The 16,633-nt window shown below is 43.1% G+C and overlaps 1 protein-coding gene across 2 annotated transcripts in view; it reads left to right on the top strand.

Annotated features, from left to right (window-relative positions):
• The window catches only part of vps41 (VPS41 subunit of HOPS complex), a 241,139-nt gene that overhangs the window by 176,148 nt on the left and 48,358 nt on the right, over positions 1-16,633 (top strand). For both annotated transcript variants that reach the window (XM_072252115.1, XM_072252108.1), the window contains exons 17-21: positions 2,061-2,153; positions 2,350-2,477; positions 5,106-5,250; positions 12,735-12,776; positions 14,370-14,420. In XM_072252115.1, the coding sequence (XP_072108216.1) occupies positions 2,061-2,153; positions 2,350-2,477; positions 5,106-5,250; positions 12,735-12,776; positions 14,370-14,420 (459 nt within the window). The remainder of the gene's footprint in view (positions 1-2,060; positions 2,154-2,349; positions 2,478-5,105; positions 5,251-12,734; positions 12,777-14,369; positions 14,421-16,633) is intronic.

Below are 16,633 nucleotides of genomic sequence, written 5' to 3'. Positions count from 1 at the left end.
CAGTGATTCTGTGGAATTCTCTGGCCAGGACCCTGAGATTCGTGTTCTTGTGAGCATTCACAGTAAGTGCAAGAAACACAATGGAATCAATGAAAGACCACACCCAACAGGACCGACAAACAACAAATGTGCAAATACAAAAGAGAAAAGAAATAAATAAGCAATAAATATCAAGAACATAAGATGAAGAGTCTTTGAAAGTGAGTCCATAGGTTGTGGGAACAGTTCAGTTTACGGGTGAGTGAAGTTATCCCCTCTGGTTCAAGAGCCTGATGGTTGAGGGGTGATAACTGTTCCTGGACCTGGTGGTGTGAGTCCTGAGGCTCCTGTACCTTCTTCCTGAAGGCAGCAGCAAGAAGAGAGCATGTTGAATTGCTGAATTGATAGGTTCTATTTGGGTTTCTATGAATTAGAACATAGAGCAATACAGTACAGGCTGTTCAGCCCATGATGTTGTGCTGACCTTTTAACCTGCTCCAAGGTCCATCTAACCTTTCCCGCCCACATAGCCCTCCATTTTTCCTTCATCCATGTGCCTGTCTTAAGAGTCTCTTAAATGTCCTGAGAGGAATGCTTTGACTTCCCTGATGTTTCAGTAATAATCCTTGCCTTGTGTCAAAGTATCAATAAATGCACATTGCAAAGTCCCTCAAGTTTTTCACTGTTAAGATGATTAACTGCAAACCTTACTGCTAATCTCATGGCACTGCACTCTGTTTGGCAGCATGACATTTCACCAGTACTCACTGGATATTCTGAGAGGTGCACACCATGAAAGTCGTTGGCGTTCAAAAAAACGTCTTATAGTTTCAGAGCAACCCACATAAAATGCTGGAGGAACTCTGCTGGTAAGGCAGCACCTATGGAAATGAATGGTTGATGTTTTGTTGATGTTGATGAAAGTTGGCGTTTTCGGCCGAGACCCTTCTTCAGGATTGAGAAGGAAGGGGGAAAATGCCAGAATAAAAAGGTAGGTGGAGGGGAAGGAAGCTAGCTGGAAGGTGATAAGTGAAGCCAGGTGGGAAGGGAAGGTCCTCCAGCATTCTGTGCGTGTTGCTTTGGATTTCCAGCATCTGCAGTCTTTCACAATACAGCTTTGAAAGCATTGCCTCCTTCCTTTGATTGTAAGTCATGGCTACATTTTGCTTCAACAAAGTTCAAAGAAAATGTATTATCAAATATGTATGTGATACAATATGCTACCACGAGATTCATTTTCTTACAGGCATTTACAGTGAAAAAGAAATACAATAGAATTTATGAAAAACTATGAACAAACAGGCAAAGACTGACAAACAGTGCAAATAAAAAAAATGAAGAACATGAGTTACAAAGATTCCTTGAAAGTCATTCTGTAGGTGGTAGAATCAGTTCAGAGTAGTGGTGAATGAAGTTGTCCACGTGAAATCTGAGCCTGATAATTGAAGGATAGTAACTGTTCCTGAACCTGGTCGTATGGGACCTAAGGTTTCTGTGCCTCCTGCCCAATGGTAGTAGCAAGAGGAGGCCAAGGCCTTGATTGTGGGGGTCTCTGATGACGGAGGCTTCTCTCTATTGGCAGCACTCCTGTCAATGATGGTGAGAGCAATGTGGCCAATTGCAAGAGCCAGTGCTCTTTCTCAGATGAATCCTCTAAAAACGGACACAGTAACCAAGGTGGTATTTTTATCCCAGTCCGGAAACTGAGAATAAGATTCACAACCTGAATACACAAGACTATGATGGAGGCATAAAGGAGTGTGGATCGATTACATCTTATAGCAGACAGGGGAGTATTATTTCCTTAGCAGGGAAAGCTAATGTTCCAATCTCATTTCCCAGTGGAGTATTTCCTACCGTGTCACATCATTATACTGGGGCACTGGAACATTTCTTGAACATACTCGTATAGTGTTTTCTCCTCTGAGTGTAGAAAACAACAAAATGCAGCTTTGATGACAGGTCATAAGAACTTTAGCAACAATAAGAGAAAATAGTAGTTATTTAATCACTTTGTAACTCTTGTCAGAATTCTCATGCATGACTCTGTGTACTTATACCACGCTGTTTGCTCTTTTTAGGCTATTAGTAGGTACCTGCCCAGAGGTGACTTGCGCCTGAGGCCTGCTATATATGAAATGATCTTGTATGAGTTCTTGGAGAGTGATTATGAGGTAATCTGTTTATTTAATTTGCATAATCATTCTGGTTCAGTCCCAGAAGTAGATGAGCTATTAATTGTTATTAATGATCAAAATAGAGTTATTTTTACACTCTGTGATTGGCAAGTTTGATTTGGATTTTCAGCATCAGCTTGTGTCACCAGTTGCAAATTTGGATTCTTAAACTGTGCATTCTTCTCTTTTGAAGGGGTTTGCATCCTTGATAAGAGAATGGCCAGGGGACATATATAATAATATGGCTGTAGTCCGGTCTGTCTTGGATCATTTGGATGTGGCTCCAAATAATAGAACACTTTTGACAACTCTAGCAGAATTGTGAGTATTCTGTTCTGTGTCTGTTCTGAACACTAGCTACTGAATCAAAGATCGCAGAGATTCTTTCTTAAAGAGACCTATTTGTAAAGGGAAGAAGTTAGTTAAGATTGTTCAAGGTGGCTGGGATCCTGTCGGAGTCCGTCCGTAACCTACAGCTACACTCAAACTGTGGTTCTTCACGACGATGGGTTCTCACTCCTGGAGGCCGAGCAGCCTGCATTCTGGGATCTCCAGGTGTGTCCTGGAAGACGTGCATCTTCGGGGGTGTGGCCCTGTGGGTGACCTAACTCCTCGCCTATGTTGCCAAGTGAAGCATTGCGGGAGACTGTAACATAGAAACAGCGAGCTGTTAGTCTCCCTCTTGCTGTGGCAGGAGCGATACCTTTCTCCCCCTCGTTAGTGGGAGACAGAGCCTATGTTGGGATCGACTCCAGATCATGGTCTCTGGGGGACTTTGCTATTGCCTGCACAGTGGATGCTTTTGATGGAGCGAGTGGGAGGGGGAGGAGGGGGGAGGGTTGATGCTTTGGTGCAGCTTGGGCATGGGTGTGAGAAGGTGGGCTTTGGGGTTCTGATGTTTTCTGTCATTCATTCTTTGGGGTTTTTCTTCTGTTTTGTGGATGTCTGTGAAGAGTAAGGATTTCAGATTGTATACAGTATATGTTCTCTGATATTAAAGTGAAGCATTTAACCACTGAAGAAATTGACTATACATTGTATATACAGTGACCACTTTATTAGGTACACCTGCTTGTTAATGCAAATATCTAATCAGTCAATTATGTGGCAGCAACTCAATGCATAAAAGCATGTAGATACGGTCAAGAGGTTCAGTTGTTCTTCAGACCAAACATCAGAAAGGGGAAGGAATGTGGTCCATGTGACTTTGAACATAAATGATTGTTGGTGCCAGACGGGGTGGTTTGAGTATCTCAGAAACTGATGATCTCCTGGGATTTTCACACACAGCATTTACAGAGAATGGTACAAGAAACAAAAACCACCCAGTCAGCGGCAGTTCTATGGGTCAGAATGCTTTGATAATGGAGAGGTCAGAGGAGAATGGCTAGACTGGTTGAAGCTGACACCAACGCAACAGTGAAGTGAATGGGCTACAGCAGCAGAAGACCATAAACATACTCTCCATAGTCACTTTATTAAGTATGGGAGGTACTTAATAAAGTGGCCACTGAGCATATGCGTTCCCTTCATGATTGCGTGGGTTTCCTCCCACATTCCAAAGGCTTACGGATTAGGGTTAGTGAGCTGTAAACATGCAACTTTGGCACAGGAAGTTTAGAGACGCTTACGGGCTGCCCAGCATAACCCTCGTTGATTTGATTTGAAGCAAATGACACATTTCACCGTGTGTTTCGATGTCCATGCGACAAATAAAGCTAATCATTAAATTTTTAGCTGTTATGGAACCTGAATATATGAACTCTTTTAACAAAGTATTTTACAATTGTTTGAGTGGAAGGCATGTTATGGAGAGCAGAGAAGAGATTAATATTAGATTGGGTGAACATGTCGAATTGGCTCAAATAATTTGCTAACAATACTGAAATCTGGCCATTCTGTGCATCTGAATCCATCTATCTAGAAAGTCTTTAGACCAATCTCCCCTCTGTTTTAATTTTTTTCTAGTAATTGTTAATTATTAACCAATCTAGTTCAGTACACATGCATACTCAGTGGCCACTTTATTGAGTACCACGTGTAACTAATAAAGTGGCCACTGAGTGTATGTTCGTGATCTTCTGCTGCTGTAGCCCATCCACTTCAAGGTTCAACGTGTTGTGTGATTGGAGATGCCCTCCTGCACACCACTGTTGCAATGCATGGATATTTGAGTAATTGTCATCTTCCTGTCAACTTGAACCAGTCTGGCCATTCTCCTCTGACTTCTCTCATTAGCAAGGTATTTCCACCCACAGAACTGCCACTCACTGGATTTCTTTTTGTTTTTGTTTTTGCACCATTCTCTGCAAACTCTAGAGACAGAGAATGAAAATCCCAGGAGATCAGCAGTTTATGAGATACTCAAACCACCCCATCTGGCACCAACAGTCATTCCACGGTGAAAGTCACTGAGATCACACTTCTGGCACACTGGTTGAATGCCCAAGTTGGTGTAGTCTTCCATTAATTCTATTATGGTTATTTTTTTATTTTAGATTAATTGAGCATGCCTGCAAGAAAATAAATCTCAGGGTTGTATACAGTGACATATATGCACTTTGATAATGAACTTACTTTGAACTTTCCCCATTCTGATGTTTGGTCTGAACAACAACTGAACCTCTTGACAATGTCTGCGTGCTTTTATGCATTGAGTTGCTGCTACATGATTGGCTGATTATATATTTGCATTAACAAGCGGGTGTACAGGTGTTCCTAATAAAGTGGCCACCGAATGTATATTCTGCAATGGCATCTAGAAACCATGATGTATTTTCCGTCCTCTGTGCATTTGCCAACTTGGTTTCACCTTTGCAGTCTGAACTAGATAAAGCAATGATTGTTTTTTTGATTGAAATGATCTTATCTTCGTTCAACATTGCATTCAGTTCCATTCAAATTAGATACTTGATGTCTGGAGTTGACAATTGTTTTGTTTGGTTTTAGGTACACCTACGACCAGCGTTACGATAAAGCCCTGGAAATTTACTTAAAGCTGCGACATAAGGATGTTTTCCAGCTCATACACAAACACAATCTCTTCAGCTCCATAAAGGATAAAATTATTCTGCTCATGGAGTTTGACAGAGAGGTATGTAAGTCTAATACACATCCTGCTCTCTTTTCATAAACAAGAGAAATCTACAGGTGCTGGGAATCCAAAACAACACACACAAAATGCTGGAGGAACTCAGCAGGCCAGGCAGCATCTGTGGAAAAGAGTAAACAGTCAATGTTTTGGGCCAAGACCCTTCATCAGGACTGGAAGGGAAGGGGGAAGACGCCAGAGTAAGAAGGTGAGGGAGGGGAAGGAGGATATCTTGTAGGTGAAGCCAGGTGGGCGGTAGGTTGGGAAGATAAAGGGCTGGGGATAAAGGACTTTGATAGGAGAGGAGAGTGGACCACAGGAGAAAGGGAAGGAGGAGGGGACCCAGCGAGAAGTGATAGGCAGATGAGAAGAAGTAGGAGGCCAGAGAGGGGAAATGGGGAAGGGGGAGGGTATATTATTTTACGGGAAGGAGAAATCATTATTCATGCCATCAGGTTGGAGGCTGCCCAGGCGGAACGTAAGGTGTTGCTCCTCCATTCTCAATTCTTATGCCTAACAGTAATTTTAATGGCAAAAGTAAGGGAGCACTGTGACCCCATGATAATCCTATCACCTTCTAGCTGTCCTCTTTCCCCTCCATCCACCTTTTTATTGTGGTGTCTTCACTCTTTCTCTCCAGTCCTGGTCGACTTGAAACATTGACTGTTTATTCATTTCCGCAGGTGTTGCTGATGTGAATTCTTCACATTTCCATAAATGTTGCCAATGTGAATTCTTCACAATCACCCAGCGTGAAGAAAAATAACAAATTGTACAAACGATAAAAGTAAATAAATAACATTCAGAACTGAAGTTCACAAAGCCAGTCGCAGCTTGTCCAGGAGCCCATTAGTTACAGGCCACGGCCTGTCAGTTCAGAGATGTGAAGCAGAGGGCTGAACACCAGCCACCCCTCTCGTTCGACCCTGACACCCTGACGTTTTCGATCAGCTAAGCAGTGGGTCATCATTCCTCATTCTCAGGCCCAGGCTCTGCTGCTTCGATATGCTTTTGGGTCTGGGACCCATCGCCACAATTCGGCCCGTATCCAATTGAGTACAGGAGATGGGAAGTTATGTTGAAGTTATGTTGGTGAGGCCTAATTTAGAGTATTGTGTGCAGTTGTGGTCACCTACCTACAGGAAAGATGTAAATAACATTGAAAGAGTACAGAGAAATGTTACAAGGGTGTTGCCGGGTCTGGAGGACCTGATTTATAAGGAAGGATTGAATAGATTAGGACTTTATTCCTTAGAATGTAGAAGATTGAGGAGAGATTTGATAGAGGTGTACAAAATTATGAGGGGTATAGATAAGGTAAATGCCAGCAAGCTTTTTCCACTGAGGTTGGGTGAAACTGCAAACAGATGTCATAGGTTAAGGGTGAAAGGTGAAAAGTTTAAGGAGAATATGAGGGGCAATTTCTTCACTCAGAGGGTCGTGAGAGTGTGGTATGAGCTGCCAACACAAGTGGTGTAACGGTACCTCCTGTCTGATCGTTGGGGATCAAAGAGATTGCTGGGCAGATGGCAGGGATCATTTGCAATGCCAAGTTCCCTGCGTCTGCTGCGCTCCTGATATATATGTCTGATGATTAATTTTGGGGTGTTTAGAAGTATAAGGTAGAGAAAGTCAGCAAGGTTTCAATAAGTGGAGATCTTACTTTAATGGAATTCTTTGAGGAGATAACAAGGAGGATAGACAAAGGAGAGTTGATGGATGTTGGTTACTTGGATTTTTAGAAGGCCTTTCCAAGTGTTTCACATGAAGTTGGAAAACAGGATAAGAGCCCATGCAGATGTCAGGGAGTGATTCGATTCTAAAATTGGTGGTGCAAAGGGATTTTTAAGTTGGGGGGGGATGGTCTTTGGGATTCTCACGTTTAACTATTGTTCACCCTTTGGGACACTTCTCTGTCTTCGTGGATGTTTGCAAAGAAAAAGCATTTCAGGGAAAATATTGTATACTTCCCTCTGACATTAAATTGGACCTTTCAACCTTTGAATTCAAGATTCCCTAAAAGTTAACTTGCAGGTTGAGTTAGTATTAAAAAGGTAAATGCAATGTTAGCATTCATTTTGAGGGGAATAGAATATAAAAGCAAGGATGTGATGCTGAGGATTTATAAGACATTGGTCAGACCACACTTGGAATATTGTGACACTGTGTCTAAGGAGAATGTGTTGATATTGGAGATCATCCAGAGGAGGTTCTTAAGAATGATCCGAGGAATGAAAAGCTGAAAGTATTAGAAGTGTTTGATGTCCCTGGACTGAAACTCACAGGAATTCAGAAGGATGAGGAGAGTGTCATCAAAACCGACTGATGTTAAAAGGCTTGGGATAAAGTGAATGTGCAGAAGATGTTTCCATTGGTAGGACAGTCCAGGATCCATGAGAACATCTTCAGAATAAAGGGGTATACCTTGAAAACTGAAATGAGGAGAAATTTCTTCGGCCAGAGAGTGGTGAATCTGTAGAATTTTTTACCACAGAGGGCTGTGGCCAAGTCATTGTGTGTAGTTAAGAATAGGGTTAAAAAACAAAACAGCCATGATTGAATGATGGAGCAGGCAATGGGCTGAATGGCCTAGTCTGCCTTGATATGGTTTGGTCTTATTCGCACATGCCAGTCCTGATGAAGGATCTCGTCCCGAAAAGTTGACTTTATTCCTCTTCATCGATATTGCCTGACTTGCTGAGTTTCTCCCAGCACTTTTGTGAGTGTGACTCTAGATTTCCAGCATTTATTGTAGTGATGGCAGCAAAACTGAGATAAAATTGAGTGAATATAAATGTTCCTCTAATTTTTATGGATGATAAATTCTGCTGCTCTATCACTGAAGGACAGATGAGCATTTCTAGTCTCCATCAATCTCATCTATTCTAGAATTTCTTTCTGTGCCTTCAGTGGTTTCAGATCAAGCCTGTACTCTAAAGTGTGTGGCAGGGTAGAGATATGTCTCTACCAAAGGTGAGGTAAGGCGCTCCTTCCCTCCGCTAGCCTGCAGGTCACCATTGAGCAAGGTGTAGCACCTACTTAGCCCCCAATTAGGGTCACATGAAACTATGGCAGCAGAATTGAATTGAATTGAATTGATTCAGTGTGGGTGACCTACAGAGAAGAAGTCATCACCCTGACACAGTGGTGTCAAGATAACAAGCTCTCCCTCAACGTCGCAAAAACAAAGGAGCTGGTTGTGGATTACAGGAGGAGTGGAGACAGGCTAACCCCTATTGACATCAATGGATCTGGGGTTGACAGGATAAACAGCTTCAAGTTCCTCGGCATCCACATCACCGAGGACCTCACGTGGTCCGTACACTCCAGCTGTGTGGTGAAAAAGGCACCACAGCACCTCTTTCACCTCAGATGGCTGAGGAAGTTTGGTATCGGCCCCCAAATCCTAAGAACCTTCTATAGGGGCACAATTGAGAGCATCCTGACTGGCTGCATCACTGCCTGGTGTGGGAACTGTACTTCCCTCAATCGCAGGACTCTGCAGAGAGTGGTGCGGACAGCCCAGTGCATCTGTAGTTGTGAACTTCCCATGATTCAGGACATATACAAGGACAGGTGTGTAAAAAGGGCCTGTAGGATCACTGGGGCCCCAAGACATCCCAACCACAAACTGTTCCAGCTGCTACCATCCAGGAAGCGGTACCACAGCATAAAAGTCAGGACCAACAGGCTCCGGGACAGCTTCTTCCACCTGGCTGTCAAACTGATAAACTCATGCTGATTTGAGTGTACTCTATATTACATTGACTGTTCTATTTATTATAAATTATTATAAATTACTATGATTGCACATTTAGAGGGAGACGTAACGTAAAGATTTTTACTCCTCATTTATGTGAAGGATGTAAGAAATAAAGTCAATTCATTTCAATTCAATTCAATGCATGCCAAAAGGGCAATATTACAATAGTCATGGGGATTTCAATGTGCAAGTAGATTGGGAAAATCAGGTGGGTGCGGGAGTCCAAGAGGGGGAATTTCCAGAATGCCTACAATAAAGCTTTTTACAGCACCTCGTGGTTGACTCCACTAGGGGATCAGCTATTCTGGATTTGGTGTTGTGCAATGAACCAGAATTGATTAGAGAGCTAAAGGTAAAAGAACCCTTAGGGGAAAGTGGTCATAATATAATTGAATTCACTCTGCAATTTGAGAGGGAGAAGCTGAAGTCAGTATTACAGTGGAGTAAAGGGAATTACAGAGACATGAAGAGGAGTTGGCTAGAATTGATTGGAAAAGAACACTGGCAGGGATGATGGCAGAGCAGCAATGGCTGGAATTTCTGGAAGCAATTCGGAAAGGCACAGGATGTATACATCCCAAAGAGGAAGACGTATTCTAAAGACAAGTTGACACAACCGTGGCTAACAAGAGAAGTCAAAGACAACCTAAAAGCCAAAGAAAGGGCATTTAACAGAGCAAGAATTAGTGGGGAGAACAGGATAGACAAAGGAAAATAAGTTGATGTTATGTACTTGGATTTTCAGAAGGTATTTGACAAGGTGCCACACATGAGGCTGCTTAACAACCTATGAGCCCATGGTATTACAGGAAAGATTCTAGCATGGATAAAGCAGTGGCTGATTGACAGGAGGCAAAGAGTGGGAATAAAGGGAGCCTTTTCTGGTTGACTGCCAGTGACTAGTGGTGTTCCACAAGGGTCTGTGTTGGGGCTGATTCTTTTTATGTTATATGTCGGTGATTTGGATGATGGAATTGATGGTTTTGTAGCAAAATTTGCAGACAATATGAAGATAAGTGGAAGGCCAGGTAGTTTTGAGGGAGTAGAGAGGCTACAGAAGGACCTAGACAAATTAGGAGAATTGGCAAAGAAATGGCTGATGGAATACAGTGTTGGGAAGTGTATGGTCATGCACTTTGATAGATGAAATGAAAAGGTTGACTTGTTTCTAAATGGAGAGAAAATACAAAAATCAGATGTGCAAAGGATGTAGGAGTCTTTGTGCAGGATTTCCTAAAGGCTAATTTACAGCTTGAGTCTGTGGTGAGGAAGGCAAATGCAATGTTAGCATTCATTTCAAAAGGACAAGAATATAAAAGCAAAGATGTAATAATAAGACTTTATAAAGCACTGGTGAGGCCTCGCTTAGAGTATTGTGAGCAGTTTTGGGCCCCTTATCTTAGAAATGATGGGTTGAAACTGGAGAAGGTTCAAAGGAGATTCACAAAAATGATTACAGGATTGAATGGTTTGTCATGTGAAGTGCGTTTGATGGCTCTGGTCCTGTATTCATTAGAAATTAGAAGAATGAGGGGTGACCTCTGAAACCTGTCGAATGGAGAAAGGCCTTGACAGAGTGGATATGAAGAGCTTGTGTATTCAGCCAGAGGAGTGTCTTTACCAGAGGGTGGTGAATCTGTGGATATCTTTGCCACAGGCAGCTGTGGGGGTTGCGTCTTCATGTGTATTAAGGCAGAGGTTGATAGATTCTTGATTGGTCAGGGCATGAAAGGATATGGGAAGAAATCAGGAGATTGGGGCTGAGAGGAAAATTGGGTCAGCCATGATGAAATGGCAGAGAAGACGTGATGTGCCAAATGACCTAATTCTGCTCTTACATCTTATGGTCTCGTGGATAAGTAAATTATCCTTAACATATTACTTTCATGAAAATTTACTATAAATTAGAATTCCTTCTTCTTCAGCTCTTACCTTTTCCAGTATCACTTCCCAGCTTCTCACTTCATCACCTCCTCTCACACCCACCCACCTGGCTTCACCTATCACCTGTCAGTTTGTAATCCTTCCTCTTCCCCCCCTCCCCCACCTACTTATTCTGACTTCTGCCCCCTTCCTTTCCAGCCCTGATGAAGGGTCTCAGATCACAACGTCGACTGTTCAGTCTGCCTGACCTGTTGAGTTATACTTTATACTTTATTGTCGCCAAACAATTGATACTAGAACGTACAATCATCACAGCGATATTTGATTCTGTGCTTCCCGCTCCCTGGATTACAAATCGATAGTAAATATTAAAAATGTAAATTATAAATCATAAATTGAAAATAGAAAAATGGAAAGTAAGATAGTGCAAAAAAACCGAGAGGCAGGTCCAAATATTTGGAGGATACGGCCCAGATCCGGGTCAGGATCCGTTCACCAGTCTTATCACAGATGGAAAGAAGCTGTTCCCAAATCTGGCCGTACGAGTCTTCAAGCTCCTGAACCTTCTCCCGGAGGGAAGAGGGATGAAAAGTGTGTTGGCTGGGTGGGTCGTGTCCTTGATTACCCTGGCAGCACTGCTCCGACAGCGTGCGGTGTAAAGTGAGTCCAAGGACGGAAGATTGGTTTGTGTGATGTGTTAGAGTCATAAGATCATAGAAAAGTACAGCAAAGGAACGGGCCCTTTGTCCCATCTAGTCCATGGTATATGATTTAAGCTGCCTAGTCTGATTGACTTGCACCTGGACCATAGTGTCCATAATCCCTACCATCCATGTACCTATCCAGACTTCTCTTACTATACATTGAAATCGAGCTTGCATGCACCAAATGCTGAAGTTCCTCCAACATTTTGTGAGACTTGCTAACTTTGCTCCTTTCCTACTTTAGCATTCCTTCTTCTGTTTGTTTGTAAGGTTGTTTGCTGAGCCTGGGGATCACGTTGCAAATGCTTCGTCACCAGTCGAGGTGACATCATCAGTACGCATTTCAGCGTTGTTTCTGCCAAGTGCTCGCATTTATATCAGACAGATATAAACTTGAGCACAAGGCAGAAACCACACTGAATTGATCACTCAATATGTTCCCTTGACTGGTGACAAAGAGTTGGCAGCCTTATCTCCAGGCTTGGTGAACAACCCTATGAACAAGCTGTCAACATGAACTACCAGTCTTCTTTTTCAATCCTCCTTCTGTGATGTCTGGTGTAATCTTCCTTGTTCATGCTGTCAGATGAGTGAATTGCATTGAATGAGGGGTGACCTCGTTGAAACCTATCGAATAGTGAAAAACCTTGATAGAGTGGATGTGGAGAGGATGTTTCCTATGGTGGGCGAGTCTAAGACCAGAAGGCACAGCCTCAGAATTAGAGGGGCATCCTTTTAGAATGGAGTTGAGAAATTTCTTTAGCCAGAGAGTGGTGAATCTGTGGAATTTGTTGATACAGGCAGCTCTGAAGGCATATTTAGGGCAGAGGTTGATAGATTCTTGATTTGTTAAGGCTTGAAGGGACACAGAGAGAAGGCAAGAGATTGGGGCTGAGAGGGAAAATGGTGAAATGGTGGAGCAGACTCGATGGGCCAAATGGCCTAATTCTGCTCCGGTATTTTATGGTTTTGTGGTCCTAATGAGCACACACTAAAAATATGACTCATCGCTTGTGATTTTCAGTTTCCAATATTTGTTACAAAGCTTATTGAAGAGTCAAATACATTGTAGTTTATTGTAAAACCTCATTACAATTAAGTCGTTTGAACCATTAATCTCTCTCCTTTCTCTATAGCAAGCAGTGAACATGCTCCTGGACAATGAAGACAAAATTTCCGTAAGTTGCTAATTTCATTCACAACTTATTCTTGTGTTGCAAACACCCTTCAGAATTAAACTGAAGAGAAGTGCTTGCATTCATGCAGAACAGGGTTTCCCATTCTTTTTACTGCTATGGACCAATACCAGTAAGCAAGAGGTACATGGACCCCAGGTTGGGGATCCTTGAAATGTAGAATCTTCCATGGTAGCAGCCTCTGGCATACTTATGAAGTTAAATCTGTAGTAATGTAATAAAGAATTTGAAGTTCAAAGTGAATTTATTATCAAAGTAGATATATGTCACCATGTGCTACCCTAAGGTTCATGTTCTTGCAGGCATTCATAGTAGAACAAAGAAAGTGAATAGAATCAATAAAAAGTCTTGGATTAGTCAGGCCATGAGGGATATGGGGAGAAGGGAGGAGATTGGGTCTGCGAGGAAATTGGATCAGCCATGATGAAATGGCAGAGCAGACTCGATGGGCCAAATGTCCTAATTCTGCTCCTATATCTTATATCTGTTGGATGGAAGTGACCAACAACTCTGATAGAGGCAGATGCCAAGTGGTTAAGCTCACCAGTGTGAGGTGGTGCTTTAGCACTGCTGGCCCACCACCTCGAGGGAGCCTTGATCATAAGCGGGCCAAAACTCCTGAAAGCAGGTGGCAGATCAACTGATGATCCCACTGGTGATAGCACAGGACAGTTAACATCTTAGTCCATGTGTATTGATGGGGCAAAAGAAGTTGAGTGAAGTTACCCCCTCTGGTTCAAGGGCCTGATTGTTGAGGGGTAGTGACTGTTTCTGAACCTGGTGGTGTGGGCAGCAGAAAGAAGACAGCATGGACTGGGTGTTGAGCGTCCTTGATGACGGATGCTGCTTTCCTGCGACACTGCTCCTTATGAACTTGCTCAGTGGTGGAGAGGGTTTTACCTGTGATTGGCTGGGCCATATCCACTTCTTTTTGTAGGCTTCTCTGTTTCCGTATCAGTCAGTATACTTTTCACCACACATCTGTAGAAGTTCGTCAAAGTTTTAGTTATGATACTGAATGTTTGCAAATTTCTAAGAAAGTGGAGGTGCTTTCATGCTTTCTTCATAAAGGCATTTACGTGCTGGGCCCAGGACAGATCCTCTGAAATGATAACACCGAGGAATTTAATGTTGCTGACCCTCTCCACATCTGATCTTCCAATGAGGGCTGGCTCATGGACCTGCAGTTTTCATCCTCCTGCAGTCAATAATCACCTCCTTGGTCTTGCTGGCAGCACTCAGCCAGATTTTCAATCTCCCTCCCATATGCTGATCATCACCACCTTTGATTCAGCCAGTAACAGTGGTATCATCAGCAAATTTAAAAATGGCATTGGAGCTGTGCTTAGCCTCACAGTCATAATATATAGAGAGTAGAGCAGGGCGCACCTGGGGTGTACCTGTGCGGACGGAGATTCTGGAGGAGATGTTGCTGCCAATCTGAACTGACTGAAGCATATTTATAGAAACGAGTTTATTTAGGGAATGCCTGTGAACAGTGTAATCCAGCTAAAGATAGAATGTTCAGTCAATGGTGTTGCTTTTCTAAATTTAACTTTAATTTTGTTTTTTCAGATTGACAAAGTTGTGGAGGAGCTGAAAGAGCAACCTGAACTACAACATGTGGTGAGTCGGTTTTCTTTGCTTTAGACAAGCATCTGGTGCATGCTGTTGAGGGTGTTCAAAGATGCAAGCAAGTGCTTGTGGCTTTGCACACGCCTGTTTGTGATCAGGCCCCGAGGTATCAATGTGTGAGGGAGTGAAATGTTAGTAGTTGAGTCATAGAGTTATAGAGCACTACAACACAGAAACAGGCCCTTTGCCTCAGCTAGTCCATTCTTCTTCTTTGTAAGATCATCACCCCTACTGGGGCATGGGCTCCTCTTTCATCGGCCATTCTTTCAGGTTTTCAAGGTATAGCCCATTGAAGATCCTTCCTCTCCCAGGAATGAGGTCTTTGGAGCTGCTGTTGGCATTTCTACAGTGCTAGGTTTTTACGGGATGGGGCTGCTAACCCATGCTCAACCCTCGTGTTTTTACAGCCGGGCTTGGGGCTGTCCGTGGCGGAGTTCCACCTAATCCATTCTGCCTGGTCCCATCAACCCACACGTGGACCTTAGCCCTCCACACCTCTCCCATCCATCTACTTCTACAAATATCTCTTCAGTGTTGAAATTGAGCCCATATCCACCACTCCCGCTGGCAACTCATTTCACATCTCACCACCCTCTGAGTGAAGAAGTTCCCCCTCATGTTCCCCTCAAACATTTCACTTTCCACCCTTGAACTATAGACCTTAGTTCTTGTCTCACCCATCCTCAGTGAAAAGAGCCTGCTTGCAATAACCCTATCTATAGCCTTCGTAATTTTACATACCTCAATCAAATCTCCCCTCATTCACCTACACTCCAGGGAATAAAGTCCTAATCCATTCAAACCTTCCCTATAGCTCAGGTCTTCAGGTTCCGGCAACAAAATTATAAATTTTCTCTGTACTCTTTCAATCTTATTGATATCTTTCCTGTAGGAAGGTGATACAATACTCCAAATTAGGCCTCACCAACATAAAGCCATACAAGGCCATAAGACATAGGAGCAGAATTAGGCCACTCAGCCCATCGAGTCTGCTCTTCCCTTCCATCATGGCTCGTTTATTCTCCCTCTTAAACCCAATCTCCTGTCTTCTCTCAGTAACCTATTATGCCCTGACTAACGAAGAACCTATTAACCTCTGCTTTCAATATACTCAATGACTTGACCTCTGTAGGCACATCATAGCAATGGTTAAAAAATTCCTTTTCATCTCTGTTCTAAGTGGACATCCCTCTATTCTGAGGCTGTGCCCTTTGCTGCTAGGCTCACCCACTATAGTAGGTATTTTTTTCCACTTTCACTCCATCTAGTCCTCTCAATATTTGATTGGTTTCAATGAGTTTCCACCCTCCCCCACCTCATTCTTCTAAAACCCCAGCAAGACTAGGCCCAAAGCCATCGAATACTCCTCATAAGTTAACCCTTTCATTCCCAGGATCGTTATCATGAACCTCCTCCGGATCCTCTCCAATGTCAGGACATATTGTGGGGTGGCACAGAAGTGTAGTGGTTAGCACAATGCTTTACGGTACAGGCGACCTGAGTTCTGTTCCGGCCACTGTCTGTAAGGAGTTTGTACGTTCTCCCCACAAGCGCGTGGGCTTTTTCCTTGCACCGTCCAAAGACGTAGCAGTTGATTGGTCATTGTAAATTGTCTCCTAATTAGGCTAGCTTTAAACTGAGGCATTGCTGGGCAGTGCAGCTCGAAGGGCTAGAAAGGCCTACTCCGTGCTCTATCTGGATTTAAAAAAAATTCTGAGGTAATGGGCCCAAAACTGCTCACAATACTGCAAGTATGGTCCGACCAATGCTTTATAAGGTCTCATCATTACATCCTTGTTCTTATATTCTAGTCCTCTCAAAATGAATGCATTTGCCGCTGATTCAGCCTGCAAGTGAACCTTTAGGGAATCCTGCACAAGGAATCCCAAGCACCTCTGATTTTTAACTTTTCTCTCTGTTTAGAAAAGTCTACCTATGCTTTTATTCCTCCCCATGAATCTCCAAGTCCACTCCAACAACGGCCAAACACTGGCATATTTCCCACTCTCAGGCCTGGGCTCCACCACCTCAGGTACACGCCATGCCATAACCGTCCTGAGCCTTCGAGACTTAAGTTCACACCCCAAAAAATGCAAGGCAGAGAGTTCTAAAGCTCAACTCTGAAAGGGAAATTACAGGCTATTGATTGCAGTGGTCGTTTTTGAGAAAAACTATGATTAATAAAGTAATTCGTAGCTTTGCTG

The sequence above is a fragment of the Mobula birostris genome, chromosome 1, assembly GCF_030028105.1.
Source record: "Mobula birostris isolate sMobBir1 chromosome 1, sMobBir1.hap1, whole genome shotgun sequence".
Taxonomy (NCBI): Eukaryota; Metazoa; Chordata; class Chondrichthyes; order Myliobatiformes; family Myliobatidae; genus Mobula; species Mobula birostris.
This window is presented reverse-complemented; position numbering and strand designations above follow the sequence as displayed.